This window comes from Haematobia irritans, chromosome 2 (genome assembly GCF_050003625.1).
Source record: "Haematobia irritans isolate KBUSLIRL chromosome 2, ASM5000362v1, whole genome shotgun sequence".
In the NCBI taxonomy this organism is placed as follows: domain Eukaryota; kingdom Metazoa; phylum Arthropoda; class Insecta; order Diptera; family Muscidae; genus Haematobia; species Haematobia irritans.
In genome coordinates this window covers 162,531,841-162,552,026 of record NC_134398.1, presented here as the reverse complement: position 1 = coordinate 162,552,026, position 20,186 = coordinate 162,531,841, and the positions used below count along the sequence as shown (strand labels likewise).

Sequence of the window (20,186 nt, the reverse complement as noted above, 5' to 3'; positions counted from 1 at the left end):
AGTTCTTGGTCGGTTTCTATAGAGAAGGCTTTAAACAATTATAAATCGAAAATAACCAATTTTCTCACGGTAATTAGAGAGCTAAATTTACAACGCATCGGACTAAATTTATTCCTCCATGAGATCCCAAAAGTCAAATTTTCGGGGTCGATTTATATGGATGCTATATAAAATTATAAACCGATATAGCACAATTTTTACATAATTAGTAAAACCGCATATACTAACATCACGTACCGCATTTCAATCTAATCGGATTAGATTTGCTTTCCCGGGAGGCTCAAGAAATTAAATCTGGGCATCGGCTTTCTTGCTATATATGAGGTATATATAATTGTGAAAAATTTTTTGCATGGTTATTGGAGGTCATAAACATATCTGATGAATTTTTCACCTCCACGAAACAAGTTTGGCGATCGGTTTATATAGAATTATGGACCAATTTGAACAAATTTATGCTTGGTTATCCGAAGCCATAGACTAAGATTAAATAGCAAATTTCAACCAGATCGGTTGAAATCTGTACCTCCAAGAGTAGAGTATCCGCAAGCCAAGTATGGGGACCGGTTTATATGGGGGCTATACAAAATTATATTGGACCGATATGGGCCAATTTGTGCATGGACATTAGAGGCACGGTTGCCAATAGAGCCAAAAATAATCTACCAAAATTTGGAGCATATCTTACAAAAAAAAAAACTTTGCCAAAATTTTACTTCTATAGAAAATGTTGTCAAAATTTTATTTTTATAGAAAATTTGGTCAAAATTGTATTTTGATTGAAAATTTTGTCAACATTTTTATTTTTATACAAAATTTTGTCAAAATTTTATTTTTATAGAAAATTTTGTCAAAATGTTATTTGTATAGAAAATTTTGCCAAAGATTTATTTTTATAGAAAATTTTATCAAAAATTTATTTTTATATAAAATTTCGTCAAAATCTTATTTTTGTAGACAAATTTTTGTCAATTTTTTTAGTTTTATTATTTTAGAAAATTTTGTCAAAATCTTATTTTTGTAGAAAAAATTTTGTCAAATTTTTTACTTTTATAGAACATTTTGTTAAAATTTTATTTCACTAGAAAATTTTGTCAAAATTTTACTTTGATAGAAAAAAATTGTCAAAATTTTATTTTGATAAAAAAAAAAAATTGTCAAAATGTTGTATTTATAGAAAAAATTTTGTATTTTATTTTTTGTTAGAAATTTTTTTCAAAATTTTAGTTTTAAAGATAATTTTGTCAAGATCTTATTTCTATAGAAAATTTTGTACCTCTTACTTCGAGAGGAATTTTGTGCAAAATCTATCAAAACATGAAGAATTCTACCGATCTACCTACTAAACATTGAAAAATATACCATATTAGAGTTAGAATTCTTCCAACTGTGGCAACCGAAGTTAGAGGGCATATACTAACAGCACATAAAAAATTGCAACCGCATAGGATGAAATTTGCACACCAAGGGGATCCGCAACCCAAATATTAGGGTCGGTTTGTAGTCGTTAGCTTGTTTCGCTCGCACGTTAGCTTGATTTCCACAAACAGACGGGCGGAAATAAGAAAAAACTTTAAAAATTTAACTTCCCAGAAAAAAACGACGCCAAAAAAGAAGTGAAAATGTTCCTTTTGGATACGGAAGTGATGTAAAAGAAGCGCAAACGCGATGACTTTAACATGGGCTTGTCATGGGATGGATGACCATAATTTCAACAGCCTTCTTAAAGTTTGATCCGGATTCAGTGTTGTGGATGTGAATTAAAAAATGTTGTTGTATTTTTCTTACAATATTTTTATTTTTTTAATAATTTGTAATCCATTCTAACGCTTGTCTGAAACGTTTGGATTCAAATATTTTCAAAAAGTAGCAATTTTTCTATAAAGACTTTTGCATTTTATTCGAAAAAATTTAAATAATTTGAACCATTACCCATTAAAAATACTAAAAAGCTAGTTAAAAAAAATTGAATAAATTGAACTTATATAAATAAACTAAGGAACACCTTTGGGAGGACATTTTTGGAAGTTCGTTTAAAGTTGTGCCTTTGGAACAACTTCCAAATCTGTTTGCTGGGTATTTATTTACTTTTTTTCCAATTTGTATCTCCATGTAAAGACTTTTTGAACAATACTAGGATATATTTGATCGAAAATACCACGCTTTCCGGCAAATAGCGCGTTAGACGTTTTGCATATAATTTTAAATTTTCCATTACTTTTTTAGTGTTTATCCTACAAAATTCCGAAAATTTACAATTAATTATATATTGGAGCTTTTATGGACAAAGGTGATTAAGAAACTTGATCAACAAAGTCATTAAAAAAAGAAAACGCTATACACGCCTGACTGTACATGTTTCCGTTCGGGCGAGTGAACTTTTCCACAGTCTTTAGTACCGATCTGGCTGGGAAAGGCAATTCCTGAACTACTCAACAAATTAATTGAATTTTTATATATTAATTTCATTTTCATCTAAATGTATCACTTTTCTTTTTTCAGATCGAGTAAGTGTCCTGGAAGACCGTAGTCTACGTCTGGAACGTGTTACTGTAGCCGATGAGGGTGAATATAGTTGTGAGGCCGATAATATAGTAGGAGCCATATCAGCCATGGGAACATTAACTGTTTACGGTAAGTATTGGACATCATTTCAACGTATAAAATTTTCACAATCCGTATAAATGCAAGAATACACTGCTAGAAATATAGTTTAATCCTCTAATCCCAATAAATAAAAAACAAAAATATTTGAATCTTTGTAGCTCCTCCTAAATTCTTGCAACGTCCCACTAGCAAATCAGTAGAATTGGGAGCTGACACTTCATTTGAATGTCGAGCTTCTGGTAATCCCCGTCCCACTATCTTTTGGACTATTAAAAACAATAAAACCATCATATTTCCCGGAGCACCACCTCTCGATCGTTTTCAGTCTATTAACACCGAAGAAGGACATTCCATCCTAACGCTGACGAAATTCCAACGCAGTGACAAGGATTTGGTCATTGTCTGTAATGCCATGAATGAAGTGGCCACCATTACCACAAGAGCACAATTAACTCTCGACTCACAGGAAGATAGACCACCACCTATCATCATAATGGGACCAGTTAATCAAACACTGCCCGTCAAAAGTCTGGCCACGTTGCATTGTAAGGCAATCGGTTTGCCCAATCCCACCATCTCATGGTATCGTGACGGCATACCTGTTCATCCAACGGCAAAAGTTAATTTGACCACAGCTGGTGATTTAATAATTTCCGATTTAGATAGGCAACAGGATCAGGGCCTGTACACATGTGTGGCCAGTAGTCGTACGGGTAAAAGTACCTGGAGTGGTTTCCTGCGCATAGAAGTGCCAACAAATCCAAACATCAAATTCTATCGTGCCCCAGAACAGAGTAAATGCCCCTCTGCTCCTGGCCAACCGAAAATCCTTAACGCCAGCACCGAGGCTTTGACCATCGTTTGGCCAACAAGTGATAAGCCAGGAGCATCACCCCTCCTGGGCTATTCGGTGGAGATGTATTCGACGAATAAAAGTAAAACATGGATACCCATTGCCTCACGCTTGATTGAACCTATTTTCACAGTTGACGGATTGACAAATGGAGCAGCTTACATGTTTATTGTGCGGGCCGAAAATGCCTTGGGGTTTTCACCACCCTCACCCATTTCGGATCCCATAACGGCGGGTCAACTCATCTCAAGGGGTGGCCATAGGGGTGTTGGGGGCAGTGGTGGCCCCAATGAGGACCTTATGTTTGCCGAGGTGGAAACATTGTTGCAGACAAACGATGTCGTTGAATTACTTGAGGCCAATGCCTCAGACTCGACCAGTGTCCGGCTGGCATGGGACATCGATAGTGGCCAATACATTGAGGGTTTCTATATCTATGCTCGTGAGCTCCATTCGGCCGAGTATAAAATGATGACTGTACTGAATGCTGGCAATGGAGCAAGTTCCTGTACCGTTAATGGTTTGGCCAAGGCAAGCAAATATGAGTTTTTTCTTGTGCCATTTTACAAGAGTGTCATAGGAAAGCCATCGAATTCAAGGCATTGTACAACAATGGAAGATGGTAAGTAGTAGTGAGAGTGTATGTGTATGCAAGAGAGAGTTTTTGTGTGAATGAATGGCCTATAGTAAAGCTATAGATTTTCACATACATGTCCTTAGTGTATTAGTGGTTTTGATAGCCTTTATACTAGTCACCGAGTAGATTAGAACCATGAGCACCAAGAAGAAAAATTATCTTACCACCCATATATATCGAATCACATAAAAATACTGGTAGTTTGTTAACTTTAAGCAGAGAGTAACTAATTTCCAAAATTATTTCTATATCTGCAGATAAAGAGAAAGGTAAAAATTGTATGTAGATAAGATCTTAGATAATTCACTCGATAGGCATGGATGGCCCATCCTTAGTTTACGAACTTTTTTTATACTCTCCACTATAGTAAGGGGGTAACTTTGTCATTCCGCTTGTAACGCATCGAATTAATGGTCTTAGACCCCATGAAGTTTATATTTTCTGGGTCGTGGTGAAATTCTTAGTCGATCAACCGATGTCTGTCCGTCCGACTGTCTGTTGAAATCCCCCTAACTTCTGAACGACACAAGCTATTGACTTTAAACTTGGCACAAGCAGATCGGGTCACTGTTAGTTATAGACGCCAAAGCTGGAAGTCGGTTTAAATCGGACTTCCAGCTTTGGCGTCTTGGAGCCTCTTGGAAAGGTAAATTTCATTCGATCCGGTTAAAATTTGGTACGTAATGTCAGCCTATACTCAATAGGAATATTTTCATACCAACCATAGGAATATAATAAAACTGTCATTCCGTATATAACGCCTCGAAATATCGATTTTCTTTATCAGGGAGAAATTCTAACACGGTACGCCCAGTGTAACAATAATTTCCTCCGGAACGATGTTTTAGACAGACGAAATTCCCATTTCTCAAAAAATATTTTCGTAAGAGCAAATAAAGCGGAATTTTTGGCAAAGGTTTTTTTATTTAACGTTACAAAAATTAATTAAATTTTTAATTAATTAATTTTTATACCCTTCACCACTACTGTGGTACAGGGTATAATAAGTTTGTGCATTTGTATGTAACGCCAAGAAGGAGTAATCATAGACCAACCTTTTAGTATACGGATCGGCTTAGAATTAAATTCTGAGTCGATTTAGCGATGTCCGTCTGTCTGTCTGTCCGTCTGTCTGTCTGTTGATGTATTTTTGTGTGCAAAGTACAGCTCGCAGTTTTACTCCGATTGTCCTAAAATTTGGTATAGGGTTCTGTTTCGGCTCAAAGACGATTCCTATTGATTTTGGAAAAAATCGGTTCAGATTTAGATATAGCTGCCATATATATTTTTCACCGATCTGGTCATAATTGGAGTGTATATCAACCGATCTTCCTCAAATTCCGTACATCCGAATATTTTATGGGTCTCGAAAAACTTGCAAAATATCAGCCAAATCGGTTCAGATTTAGATATAGCTCCCATATATAGCTTTCACCCGATTTACACTCATTTGCCCACAGAGGCCAATTTTTAACTCCGATTAAGTTGAAATTTTGCACAGGGAGTAGAATTAGCATTGTAACTATGCGTGCCAAATTTGGTTGAAATCGGTTCAGATTTGGATATATCTCCCATATATAGCTTTCGCCCGATTTACACTCATATGACCACAGAGGCAAATTTTTAACTCCGATTTAGTTGAAATTTTGCACAGGAGTAGAATTAGTATTGTAGCTATGCGTACCAAATTTGGTTGAAATCGGTTCAGATTTAGATATATCTCCCATATATAGCTTTCGCCCGATTTACACTCATATGACCACAGAGGCCAATTTTTTGCTCCGATTTAGTTGAAATTTTGCACAGGAAGTAGAATTAGCATTATAGCTATGCGTGCCAAATTTGGTTGAAATCGGTTCAGATTTGGGTATATCTCCCATATATAGCTTTCGCCCGATTTACACTCATATGACCACAGAGGCCAATTTTTAACTCCGATTTAGTTGAAATTTTGCACAGGAGTAGAATTAGTATTGTAGCTATGCGTACCAAATTTGGTTGAAATCGGTTCAGATTTAGATATAGCTCCCATATATATGTTTTTCTGATTTCGACAAAAATGGTCAAAATACCAACATTTTCCTTGTAAAATCGCCACTACTTAGTCGAAAAGTTGTAGAAATGACTGTAATTTTCCTAAACTTCTAATACATATATATCAAGCGATAAATCATAAATAAACTTTTGCGAAGTTTCCTTAAAATTGCTTCAGATTTAAATGTTTCCCATATTTTTTTTATTAACATTGTGTTCCACCCTAGTGCATTAGCCGACTTAAATTTTGAGTCTATAGATTTAGTAGAAGTCTATCTAATTCGGCCCAGATCGAGTTATATTTAAATGTATGTATTTGGGACAAACCTTTATATATAGCACCCAACAAATTTGACGGGTGTGATATGGTATCGAAAATTTAGATCTACAAAGTGGTGCAGCGTATAATATAGTCGGCCCCGTCCGACTTTTGACTTTCCTTACTTGTTTGATTCAAATTTCGTTCCCTAGAAAAGAAAATTCTTCTTTCAGTGTACAACGATGTCCGTCTGTCTGTTGTAACAACGCTAAAACCTTCAATAATGGCGCTATCACCCTGATATTTGGCTCGGATTCGTTCTTTGTATACCAGTAGATCAAGTTCAAAGATTGTCTATATCGGTGATGCATTGGTTCATGGTCCATGATGGACGTCTTACAAACAAATGGTTAATGAGTTCAATCCAAGTTTCGACCAATTTCCAAAAAGTTTTTAATGGTAGATTATCACCTCTTAGTAATGCTATGACATTGCTGAATGTTTAGAAAATTTCTCTAAGCGGTTTCACCGTAATGTGATAGGTCGTTTGGACTCGGCTCTTTTGTCATTGAGCTAAATATGGATTCGGGCAGCACTTCGTTAAAAGACAGAAATTCACAACTGTGGTATCTAAGTGAGCATAAAATGACGGGCTGCCACTATTCCTTATCTAACCTATATCGGTCCACGTATGATATAGTCCCCATGTCGACCGATCTTCTGTTTTGACTTTTTGAGCTTCCAGACACCGCAAATTTTCTCCGATTTGCCTGAAATCGGAAATCTACACTGAAAGAATAGTTCTCTTTTCTGACGAACAAAATTTTAGACAAGCAATGTTTTCTTTTGACGCTAATGGATTTTCTTTAAAATCAAATAAAAATGTTTAGAGGTAAACGTAGAATCGGTTATAATAAATTCGAATTTATATGCTCTAAAAGAAAGTACTCAATTAGAAATAGGAATTTCCTTTGTCAAAAATTTCGTTCCGGAGGAAAGTATTTTTTCGTTGGGTGTAGAGGTTTCTGGTATCTACAAATAGTTGTTTCCAATATGGTGTGTAACGATTCATATTTTGGTATAGTTCCCATATAGACCGATCTCCTGATTTAGAGTGTTGGGCTTCTAGATACCGCAAATGTTATCCAATTTTTCAGAAATTGAAAATCTACTTTCGATACAAAAATAGGTTTATCGATTGGCGTATCCACCATAAAGACCGATTTCCCGATTTTAATTCTTGGACTTAAAGGCACGGTAAATTTCTCCGATTACATCAAACTATGAATCTAGAGGAATTTGAGACCACAAAGACCTGTGCCAAATTTGGTCTCAAAAAATTTTGACAAAATTTTGTATAGGAATAACATTTTGAGGAAATGTTGTATAGAAATAAAATTTTGTCAAAATTTTCTATACAAATAAATTTTTGAGAAAATTGTATATACAAATAAAATTTTGAAAAAATTTTCTATAGAAATAAAATTTTGAGAAATTTTTCTATAGAAATAAAATTTTGACAAAATTTTGTATAGAAATAAACTTTTGACAAAATTTTCTATACAAATAAAATTTTGACAAAATTTTCTATACAAATAAAATTTTGACAAAATTTTCTATACAAATAAAATTTTGACAACATTTTCTATACAAATAAAATTTTGAAAAAAATTTCTATACAAATAAAATTTTGAGAAAATTTTCTATATAAATAAAATTTTGAGAAAATTTTCTATATAAATAAAATTTTGAAAAATTTTCTATAGAAATAAAATTTTGAGAAATTTTCTATGGAAATAAAATTTTGACAAAATTTTCTACAGGAATAAAATGTTGAGATAATTGTCCATAGAAATAAAATTTTGAGAAAATTTTCTATAGAAATAAAACTTTGAAAAAATTTTCAATAAAAATAAAATTTTAACAAAATTTTTTTTTTATAGAAATAAAATTTTGACAAAATTTTTTTACAGAAATAAAATTATGAGAAAATTTTCTATAGAAATATAGAATATAGAAATTTTTCTATAGAAATAAAACTTTGACAAAATTTTGTATAGAAATAAAATTTTGACAAAATTTTGTATAGAAATAAAACTTTGACAAAATTTGTATAGAAATAAAATTTTGACAAAATTTTCTATAAAAATAAAATTTTGAAAAAATTTTCTATACAAATAAAATTTTGACAAAAGTTTCTACACAAATAAAATTTTGACAAAATTTTTTATATAAATAACATTTTTAAAAAAATTTCTATAGAAATAAAATTTTGAGAAATTTTCTATGGAAATAAAATTTTGACAAAATTTTCTACACAAATAAAATTTTGGCAAAATTTTCTACAGAAATAAAATGTTGAGATAATTGTCCATAGAAATAAAATTTTGAGAACATTTTCTATAGAAACAAAATTTTGAGATAAATTCTATGAAACAAAATTTGACAAAATTTTCTATAGAAAAAAAATGTTGACAAAATTTTCTACAGAAATAAAATGTTGAGAAAATTGTCCATAGAAATAACATTTTGAGAAAATTTTCTATAGAAATAAAATTTTGAGATAAATTCTATGGAAATAAAATTTGACAAAATTTTCTATAGAAAAAAAAAATTTGGCAAAATTTTCTACAGAAATAAAATGTTGAGAAAATTGTCCATAGAAATAAAATTATGGGAAAATTTTCTATTGAAATAAAACTTTGAACAAATTTTCAATAGAAATAAAATTTTGACAAAAATTTCTATAGAAATAAAATTTTGACAAAATTTTCCATAGAAATAAAATTTTCACAAAATATTCTATAGAAATAAAATTTTGAGAAAATTTTCTATAGAAATAAAATTTTGAGAAAATTTTCCATAGAAATATAATTTTGAGAAAATTTTCTATAAAAATAAAATTTTGACAATATTATCTATAGAAATAAAAATTTTACAAAATTGGCTAATCGACTGTGGTAGGTATTGGCCCATGTTCTGGTATTGCCATATACCAATCTACACTGAAAAAAAAGCATGCCCGGTTCCAAAGATTTTGTCTTTACTTTAAAAAATTTGGTATTGATTCCGAGCCATAGAAGCGGAAATACAAGTAAGGATACTTTTAAGACACAATTCTCTTCTAAATTTGGGTTTTGTGTACTTGCTTCTAGGATGCAAATTTTAATTTTTCGCTTTCTCATCTTTTTTTCTTCATATGCTGTTAAAGTCCTTTAAAAACGAGTTAACAACAACTTTATTTTCCAAATTAAGACTCGACTTCCAGTAGAAATTATGCTATGTTTCAAGTAAAACGCTTCTTTAAAATAAAGTTTTGAAAAACATGTCCTATATGTGAACGATTTTTTGCTTTGTAGTCAAGATACAAAAAGACAACTAATTTAAAGACAATTTCATTAAATTTAAAGAATATTTCTGAATTATTAAAGTCAAGTTGACCTTAGCCCAAACAATTTTTCTTTCATGTTATGATACCCATTTTTAATTCAAATCACTTAACTATAAGGACATTACGACTTCATTGAAAAGTTTATCGACTTTTGGACAAGGAAAAAAACTTTATATTAGAGAAATGCGTCTTCTATACTAAGCAAAATTTGCATTCGTATTTTAAAGACACGAAATCTTTGACCTCACGACAATATTTTTTTCAGTGTACCGATGTTATTTCTTGAATTCTAGACACCGCAAATTTTCTCCGATTCGCATGTAAAATATGGTTTGGGTCTACAAAGTCCTGTTTCGAATTTGGTTTTTATCGGTTCATTGTTTAATAAAGTTTTAGCTTCTTAGGATTATGGACACCCCAAATGTTCTTCGACTTTAATACTAGAGGCATAATGAGATGATAAATAAGTGTTCCCAATGGTGCGGTCCACGTCGTCGTAGCCTCCATATGAACCGATGACCCGAGTTGAAATCTTGAGCTTCTAAGCACCGCGAATTTTATCCAATTTTTATAAAATTAAAAATTTAGAGGTATGTTACGTCCACAAATAGGTGTGCCGAATATAAGGAGTATCGATTCATATAGACCGATCTCCCGATTTACTTCTTGACCTTCTAGACACAGAAATTTTTATTGTATTCGCATGTCTTTAAAAACGTGGATATATATTAAATCAAGACCTGTTTGCAATTTATATTTTTTGCATATTTTAGTAAAGACCCCATATAGACTGATCTCCTAATTGCACTTCTAGGAAGAGGAAGAAGAAAGCGGCCCTGATTTTTCTTTTTGTGCTAAAACGAGTAATGGAGTAAAAATTTACAGAAGATTTCATCATCAATCTGAAGGGATGAATTCATCCCTTGGACCAGATGCTTAAGATTCGTCTAAAACTCGTACATGATTCCAAAATCTGTTGTAGTCTTCACATGTAGAATCTTTATCTGCGCGAACTGTACCATTAGCACCAGTCTTTTTGGATCGTATACTACATTATTTCATCAACTAATATTCTATATATTATGAAGTAAACCGTCATGAGGAAGGGCGTCGGACTTGACTTTAATTTTCATGTCTTTTGTTTTTTCTTTTTTTGATCTAAGCTCTTTACTGCATTGCGATCTGGAACTTTTTATATGCCTTTAGTTTAGTGTTAACCAAATATTGTTTAAAACAAAAATAGAGAAGTTCGTATAGTTTTTCGCTTCGAACTGTTGGGAAATCCACACTCAAAAAAAAGTGAACTCTCTATTTCACTAAAGCCAATTTAACTTTATTTTAGTTCATGGTATTATTATGTTTGGAGAAAGTTTCCTTTACTCTAATAATTTTTTGTGTACGTTAGTTAAATTGACTAAACCCGAGGAAAAAAATATACTCAAATGAAGCATAAAGATTAACTAAATTCGTGTCTTCCACAAAATAGTTCAGAATTTCTTTAAATTTGTAAATTTTACCAAAAATGCGTCCATCATGAACTTCGTATGTCACTAAAGACATTCTTGCAATTTTGAACTCTAAGTTTCTTTAACAAGTGAAAAAACTTAGTTATGTCTAACAAATTTTTTTGAATTTGTCGAAAAATATTTACTTATTTGTATGACATCAGCGTGATGCCAACGTTTGTAATACTGTCTAGTTAAATTTTTCTACAAATATTCAAAATTTTCTAAAATTAACCGAAAGTTTTCTTCCTGATGGGTTCACTGTTTTTTCAGTGCACATACTCCAAAATATTCTCACGCCGATTTTTTTGAAATTTAAACTAAAATCGAGACACTACATATTTTAAGCAGGCAAGATTGATGAGATTTTCTCTTCTTTATAAGTAAAGCTTAGGAACTATCCGTTGCAACATTTCTTCAGCTATAATCTCAGGTTAGTTTGAGATGGTAGCTGATATATCTCTCATTTAATTTTGTTCAAAGTTCATGTCATTTCATTGAAAATTACCTTCAAGATCAAAAATACATGTTCCTGGTCTTTGCTAATCAAAGATTGCATTTCATTCAATTTGCCGGCAGTTTGATTTGCTTCCATTCGTTTTTTTGAAGCCATACACTGTGTTAACGATTTACAATCTCATTTCTGATTCTCTATTTTCCATTGCAGTTCCTGAAACACCACCACATGGCATGGAGGCCATACAATTCAATCGTACTTCGGTATTTTTGAAATGGCAGCCACCATATCCCAATAAGACACGTAATGGTAAGGATTAAAGACAAAATAGCACGCACACTCATACCTCCATTTCCACCTTTCCTTTCCTTTGCTTTCCTCAAATCCTTTACCCCAAAAACATTCATTTGTCCCAAAGGTTGTTGGTTGTTGCGAAAGTGACAACAAAAACAACAATAATAAGATCCATACAAAACGAGCCCCACTTAATCATTGTCATCATCATCAGTAACAGCAACAGCATCAGCACCATCACAATCATAGTAGGATAAAATTCATGGTTCTTTTATTTCTGGTTTTCCTTTCTGCTTTTTTTTTGTGTGGCTAACAGGCATCCTTACCAACTACAATGTGATTGTGAAAGGACTCGATAGCCATAATACAACGCGTATCTATAAAAATATGACAATTGATGCCAGTTCACCAACATTGCTGCTGGCCAATCTCACCACAGGTGTTACCTATTACATAGCTGTGGCGGCAGCCACACGAATAGGTGTGGGTCCATTCAGCAAACCGGCTGTATTGCGTATGGATCCAAGGACACAATCATTGGATACAGGCTATACCAGGTAAGATGGATGATGAAGCAAAGTGCCAACAATCATACTACGGTGGTTTATGATTGTAGGGACTCCTTTGCCTCTGACATTCGTTGGTATTGTGAGTGTTGATTATTAATTGCATATTATAGCATTTCCGTTTCCGGTATACAATTTATTCTCAATGTTTTTCTCTTTCTCTCTTCATTTATCTATCGCTCTAGATATCCCATCAATCGTGATATTGCTGATGATTTTTTAACGCAGACGTGGTTTATCGTTTTACTGGGCTCCATAATCGCTATTATAGTTTTTCTATTTGGTGCATTGGTGTTATTTAAACGATATCAGTTCATAAAACAAACATCGTTGGGGAGTTTACATGGTAAGTTTATATTTAAATTTAAAGTGTTTTTTGAAATGAAACAAACCAGGCCAGGGTAGGGATATTATGAAGTGTATTCCTTCCACTTATGGTATTGCAATTAAAGTTGACCTAGTTTTGTCACAAAAAAGGAAATTAATTCCATGGAAAGTTGTTTTTTCATCATTCGATTGTTAATATAAGCAAAAGTGTAGTGGCGAGGAAGTTTATTTGAATTTAAAATTTAAAGAGGCTTATATATCATAAATCCTATTAGGAAAATCACAGAAATACACAGAAAAAGTAAATAATTTTATATAAGAAAAAAGAAGTAAGGAAAGTCCAAAGTCGGGCGGGGCCGACTGTAACATAAACTGTGCCACATTGTAGATCTACATTTTCGATGCCATCTCAAATCTTTCAAATTTGTTGGGTGTTATACATGAAGGTTTTTGTTCCCATATGCATATTTCTGAACCGATTTGAACAAATTTTTTTAGACTTTTACAAAATCTATAGACTTTAAATTTAAGTTGGATAATGCCCTGGGTGGACACAATGTTATTAAACCACAAGTAACGAAAGTCTAACGTCTAACGGGATCGACTATATTATACCCTGCACCACTATGTAAAACAAATATTTTTATACCATCGAAACTCCTTCAAATTAGTTGGATGCAATATATAAAGGTCTATATATATTTAAATCTGAACAAAACGTTGTAAATTCTACAAATTTTCTAGACTTAAAATTTAAATCGGCAAATACCGATTATTTCTATAGAAAATTTTCTCTAAACTTTATTCCTTTGCAAAATTATGTCATACTATTATTTCTATAAAAAATTTTCCCAAATTTTATTTCTATAGAAAATTTTCTTAAACTCAAAAAGTTTACTTCTATAGAATTTTTTTTATTTAATTTTATTTCCATTGACAATTTTCTCAAAACTTCGTTTCTACAGAGATTTTACTCAAATTTTTATTTTCTCAAACTTTTATTTCTATAATGTTTTTTTTTCAAAATTTTATTTCTATATTTGTTTTTTTTTTTTTCAAAATTTTACTTCTATAGAAAATTTTGTCAAAATTTTATTTCTATAGAAAAATTTCTCAAAATTTTACTCCTATATATAGAAAATTTTGTCAAAATTTTATTTCTATAAAAAAATTTTGACTAAATTTTAATTCTATAGAAAATTTTCCCAAAATTTAATTTCTAAAAAAAAATCTAAAATTTTTATTCCTATAACAAAATTTCTCAAAATTTTATTTCTACAGAAAATTTTCTCAAAATTTTATTTCTACAGAAAATCTTCTCAAAATTTTATTTCTACAGAAAAATTTCTCAATTTTTTTTTTTCTATAAAAAAATTTTGTCAAAATTTTATTTCTATAAAAAAATTTTGTCAAAATTTTATTTCTATATAAAATTTTGTCAAAATGTTATTCCTATAAAAAAATGTTGTCAAAATTTTATTCATATAGAAAGATTTGTCAATTTTTTTATAGAAAATTTCTCAAAATTTTATCCCTATACAAAATGTTTTCAAATTTTTATTTCTAAAAAAAAATTTGACAAAATTTTACTTGTATCGAAAATTTTGTCAAAATTTTATATCTATATAAAATTTTGTATCCATAGAAAATTTTGTCAAATTTTTATATTCAGAAAGTTTTGTCAAAATTTTATTCATATAGAAAATTTTATTTCTATAGAAAATTTTGCCATTTTTTATAGAAATTTTCTCAAAATTTTATTTCTATAGAAAATTTTGCCAAAATTTGATTTCTATAAAAAATTTTGTTAAAATTTTGTATCTGTAGAAAATTTTGTCAAGTTTGAGGAAAGTTTTGTCAAAATTTTGTATCCATAGAAAATTTTGTCAAAATTTTATTTCTATAGAAAATTTTGTCAAAACTTTATTTTTATCAAAAATTTTGTCAAAACTTTATTTCTATAGAAAATTTTGTCAAAATTTTATTTCTATAGACAATTTTGTCAAAATTTTATTTGTCAACATTTTATTTCTATAGACAATTTTGTCATAATTTTATTCCTATAGATAATTTTGTCAAAATTTTAATTCTATAGAAAATTTTGTCAAAATTATATTTCTATAGAAAATTTTGTCAAAATTTTGTATCCATAGAAAATTTTGTCAAAATTTTATTTCTATAGAAAATTTTGTCAAAACTTTATTTTTATCAAAAATTTTGTCAAAACTTTATTTCTATAGAAAATTTTGTCAAAATTTTATTTCTATAGACAATTTTGTCAAAATTTTATTTGTCAACATTTTATTTCTATAGACAATTTTGTCATAATTTTATTCCTATAGATAATTTTGTCAAAATTTTATTTCTATAGAAAAACTTCTCAAAATTTTATTTCTATTGAAAATTTTTCAAAATTTTATTTCTATAGAAAAATTTCTCAAAATTTTATTTCTATAGAAATTTTTTTCAAAATTGTATTTGTATAGAAAATTTTGCCACAATTTTATTTATATAGAAAATTTTGTCAAAATTTTATTTCTATAGAAAATTTTGCCAAAATTTTATTTTTATAGAACATTTTGTCAATGTTTTATTTCTATAGAAAAATTCTACAAAATTTTATTCCTATACAAAATATACTCACAATTTTATTTTTATAGAAAATTTTCTCAAAATTTTATATCCATAGAAAATTTTATCAAAATTTTATTTCTATAGAAAATTTTGTCAAAATTTTATTTCTATAAAAAATTTTGTCAAAATTTTATTTCTATAGAAAATTTTGTCAAAATTTTATTTTTATAAAAAATTTTGTCAAAACTTTATTTCTATAGAAAATTTTATTCCTATAAAAAATTTTGTCAAAATTTTATTTCTATAGAAAATGTTGTCAAAATTGTATTTCTATAGACAATTTTGTCATAGTTTTATTCTTATAGAAAATTTTGTCAACATTTTATTTCTTTAGAAAATTTTGTCAAAATTTTATTTTTATAGAAAAATTTCTCAAAATTTTATTTCTATAGAAAATTTTATCAAAATTGTATTTCTATAGAAAATTTTGCCACAATTTTATTTATATACAAAATTTTATCAAAATTTTATTTATATAGAAAATTTTGTCAAAATTTTATTTCTATAGAAAATGTTGCCAAAATTTTATTTCTATACAACATTTTGTCAATGTTTTATTTCAATAGAAAAAATTATCCAAATTGTATATCTATAGAAAATTTTTTCAAAATTTTATTTCTATAGAAAATTTTGTCAAAATTTTAATTCTATAGAAAATTTTGTCAAAATTTTAATTCTATAGAAAATTTTCTCAAAATTTTATATCCATAGAAAATTTTGTCAAAATTTTATTTCTATAGAAAATTATGTCAAAACTTTATTTCTACAGAAAATTTTCTCAAAATTTTATATCCATAGAAAATTTTGTCAAAATTTTATTTCTATAGAAAATTTTGTCAAAATTTTATTTCTATAGAAAATTTTGTCAAATCTTTATTTCTATAGAAATTATTCTTAAAAATTTATATCCATAAAAAATTTTGTCAAAATTTTATATCTTTAGAAAATTTTGCCAAAATTTTATTTCTATAAAAAATTTTCTCAAATTTTTATTTTAATAAAATTTTGCCAACATTTTATTTCTATAAAAAATTTGGTCAAAACTTTATTTCTATTGAAAATTTCTTCAAAATTTTATTTCTATAGAAAATTTTGTCAAAACTTTATTTCTATAGAAAATTTTCTCAAAATTTTATATCCATAGAAAATTTTGTCAAAATATTATTTCTTTAGAAAATCATAAAGAGTCAAAGCTACGCCTAAGCTCCCTAGTCTTTGTTCCCTAGTTTATACATTAACATGACCCATTTTCACAATTTTACTTGCCTCCATCTTGAAAATTTAAATACAAAACTGTAATGGTAAACTTGATGAAATATTTCAATTAAATGAAACCCCATTTCACAAAGGAAATTGATATCAAGCAAACTAAGCAAAAAAATCCATGTAAATAAATTTGCCTAAAAACCGTCTTTTGTGTAACTAATCAAATTTCCGCTTGAATATATAACTCACACCTTAATTAAGACGTGTTCCTCTAAAAAAATGGTTTCTTTTCCGGCCATTTTAATAAATTCATTTAACTAAATTACAAAAGACAATAAATAGCACAACATTAAGATAAGACATCCTACAGAATGAATAGCAAATCAAAAAACAGAGACATAGGAACTACAAAGCTCTCACTGAAGGGGAAAACAAAAAAAGTTTAACAAATTATTTAACGACACGTGAAAATCACATCAATTATAGCCCTCCATAAAGAAAAAAAAAAAACTAAAATGAAAAGGTAAAACAACGCCAATAGCCTACCCAAATGAAAATGAAAATATTAACAAAGGACTCCAAAGAATAGCATTTGATTCGTATCTAAATAATGTTACCGGTCGAAAATAATCTATAAAAATGTGGTCCTATTTAGGCCCAATGATACAAAGAGCTGGAGTAGCTAGAGAGCTGGAAAACAATGATATTATATTTTTTGGAAATAGATATCAGCATTTTTATTTATTGTTTCTATTCTTTGCAAAATGATTGGGCAATAAAGTTAACATTCGAAAAACCCCCCGTCTCCGAATTGAGAAGCAAAACAAAATGAGGAAAAATAGAAGATTATAGCTAAAAATGCTTATTTCCGGAGTGATAAGATTCGTGATAACCCAGCAACAAAGCCCCCATATAACAAATTAACTTGCACAACATGCAAAATTTTTGTATTTCGAATTTGGAGAAAATAGAGATGACCTTAGTGAATTGAAGGGATTTCTGGGATCAACGAAGACCATGGAAAAACAAAAAAAATAACTTTAACTGGTGAACTAGTTTCCTAGAACCATCCTTAGTAAAATCCGGATATAAGAGAATATTTTATATAAATTGGTCGGACTACTAGACGATCAGGCTTGGGTATGTCATGTCTTTTTGGCGATCGTGTCACACAGCCTTGGAGTAAGGGTAGATTGAGGCTAAAATGTCTTGCAACCCACTTCAGGTTTGGGAGCCACCGTGGTACAATTAATAGCATACAAAGGATCGGCGATGCAGTCCCAGTTTCACAGGATTATCCCTCGCAGTAATGTTGGTGACGATTCTGAGTATACAAATGGTTCTCTAGGTGGTTTCTTCTCGATGTGAAACGCCGTTCGGACTCGGCTGTAGCTTGCACTTATGTTGTCAGTGTCTTCTTTTCTGTTCATGGTTTTGTCTATTTTCTCCTGTATTCTTAAGGAGTAACATCCAAAAAAGTATATATATGTATGTATTGGACAAAAACGTAACATCATTAAAAAAGAAATTAAATTTTGCCAAAATTTCTACAGAAATAAAATTTTGACAAAAATTTCAAAAAAAAAAAAAATATTTGGACAAAGTTTTCTACAGAAATAAAATTTTGACAAAATTTTCTATAGAAATGAAATTTTGACAAATTTCCTATAGAAGTAAAATTTTGACAAAATTTCCTACAGAAATAAAATATGGACAATACTTTCTATAGAAATAAAATCTTGACAAAATTTTCTATAAAATTTCTGAAATTCTAAAATTTCCTTTAGAAATGAAATTTTGAAAAAATTCCTATAGAACTAAAATTTTTGCAAAATTTTCTATAGAAGTAAAATTTTGACAAAATTTCCTAAAAAAATTTCTATAAAAATGAATTTTTTATAAAATTTTCTATACAAATAAAATTTTAAAAAAATTTTATTTCTATAAAAAACTTTTGTAACATTTACTATAGAAATAAAACTTTGAAAAAGTCTCTATAGAAACTTTTCTGTGCAAAGCCTCACATAAATCGTAATAAAACTTTGGCCCCTGTGGTCATATCAGTGTACATTGGGCGAATGATATATATGCTAGCCACCAGGTATAGCGGTACGAAGTGAGCGTCAAGATACAAATGTTTGCTATGACATCTGTGAAAATATTTAGTATACATCAAATTTTGTATAGAAATAAAATTTTGACAAAATTTTCTATAGAAATTAAAAATATACCACCAGGTATACCGATACGAAGTGATACAGATACAGATGTCTCGATAGTGAACATTTGTTGTGAACGAGCTCTTATTTTCCTCTTTGCTTGTTTGCTATGACATCTTTAAAAAATATTTAGTATAATAGAAATAAAATTTTGACAAAATTTTTTATAGAAATACAATTTTGACAAAAGTTTCTATAAAAATAAAATTTTGACAAAATTTTCTATAGAAATAAAATTTTCACAAAATTTCCTATAGAAATGAAATTTTGATAAAAGTTTTTATAGAAATGAAATTTTGATAAAATTTCCTAAAAAAATAAAACTTCGAAAAAAAAAATCCTATAAAAATTTTGACAACATTTCCTATAGAAATTAAATTTTTTAGAAAATTTCCTATAGAAAGGAACTTTTGACTAAATTTTCTATATAAATACAATTTTTACAAAATTTTCTATAAAAATACAATTTTGAAAAATTTTGACAAAATTTTCTATAGAAATAATTTTTTTACAAAATTTCTATAGAAACAAACTGTTGACAAAATTTTGTATAGAAATAAAACTTTGACAAAATTTTCTATTGAAATAGAACTTTGACAAAATTTTCTATAAAAATAAAATTTTGACAAAATTTCTTATCGAATTTCCGACAAAAATAAAATTTTGACAATATATTCAATAGCAATAAAATGTATACAAAATTTTCTATAGAAATGCAATTTTGACAATATTTCCTACAGAAATAAAATGTCGTCAAAATTTTTATAGAAATAAAATTTTGAAAAAATTTTCTATACAAATATAATTTGGACAAAATATTCTAGAGAAATAAAATTTCGAAAAAATTTTCTATAGAAATGAAATTGTGACAAAATTTTCCATAGCAATATCATTTTGACAAAGTTTCCTATAGAAATGAAATTTTGATAGAATTTCCTATAGATATGAAATTTTGACAAAATTTACCATACAAATGCAATTTTGAAAAACGAAATCTAATAGAAGTGAAATTTTGACAAAATTTCCGACCAAAATAACATTTTAACAATATCTTCCATAGCAATAAAATTTTGACAAAATTTCCTATAGAAATAAAATTTTGCAAGTTTTCCTACTGAAATAAAATTTTAACAAAATTTTTATAGAAATGAAATTTTGCCAAAATTGTGTATAGAAGAAAATGTTGACAAATTTGTG

The 20,186-nt window shown here is 28.9% G+C and overlaps 1 protein-coding gene across 2 annotated transcripts in view; it reads left to right on the top strand.

The window, feature by feature from the left end:
• The window catches only part of robo3 (roundabout 3), a 410,915-nt gene that overhangs the window by 363,898 nt on the left and 26,831 nt on the right, over positions 1-20,186 (top strand). For both annotated transcript variants that reach the window (XM_075296773.1, XM_075296772.1), the window contains exons 6-10: positions 2,503-2,634; positions 2,766-4,082; positions 11,954-12,052; positions 12,354-12,594; positions 12,789-12,949. In XM_075296773.1, coding sequence (XP_075152888.1) covers positions 2,503-2,634; positions 2,766-4,082; positions 11,954-12,052; positions 12,354-12,594; positions 12,789-12,949 — 1,950 coding nt within the window. The remainder of the gene's footprint in view (positions 1-2,502; positions 2,635-2,765; positions 4,083-11,953; positions 12,053-12,353; positions 12,595-12,788; positions 12,950-20,186) is intronic.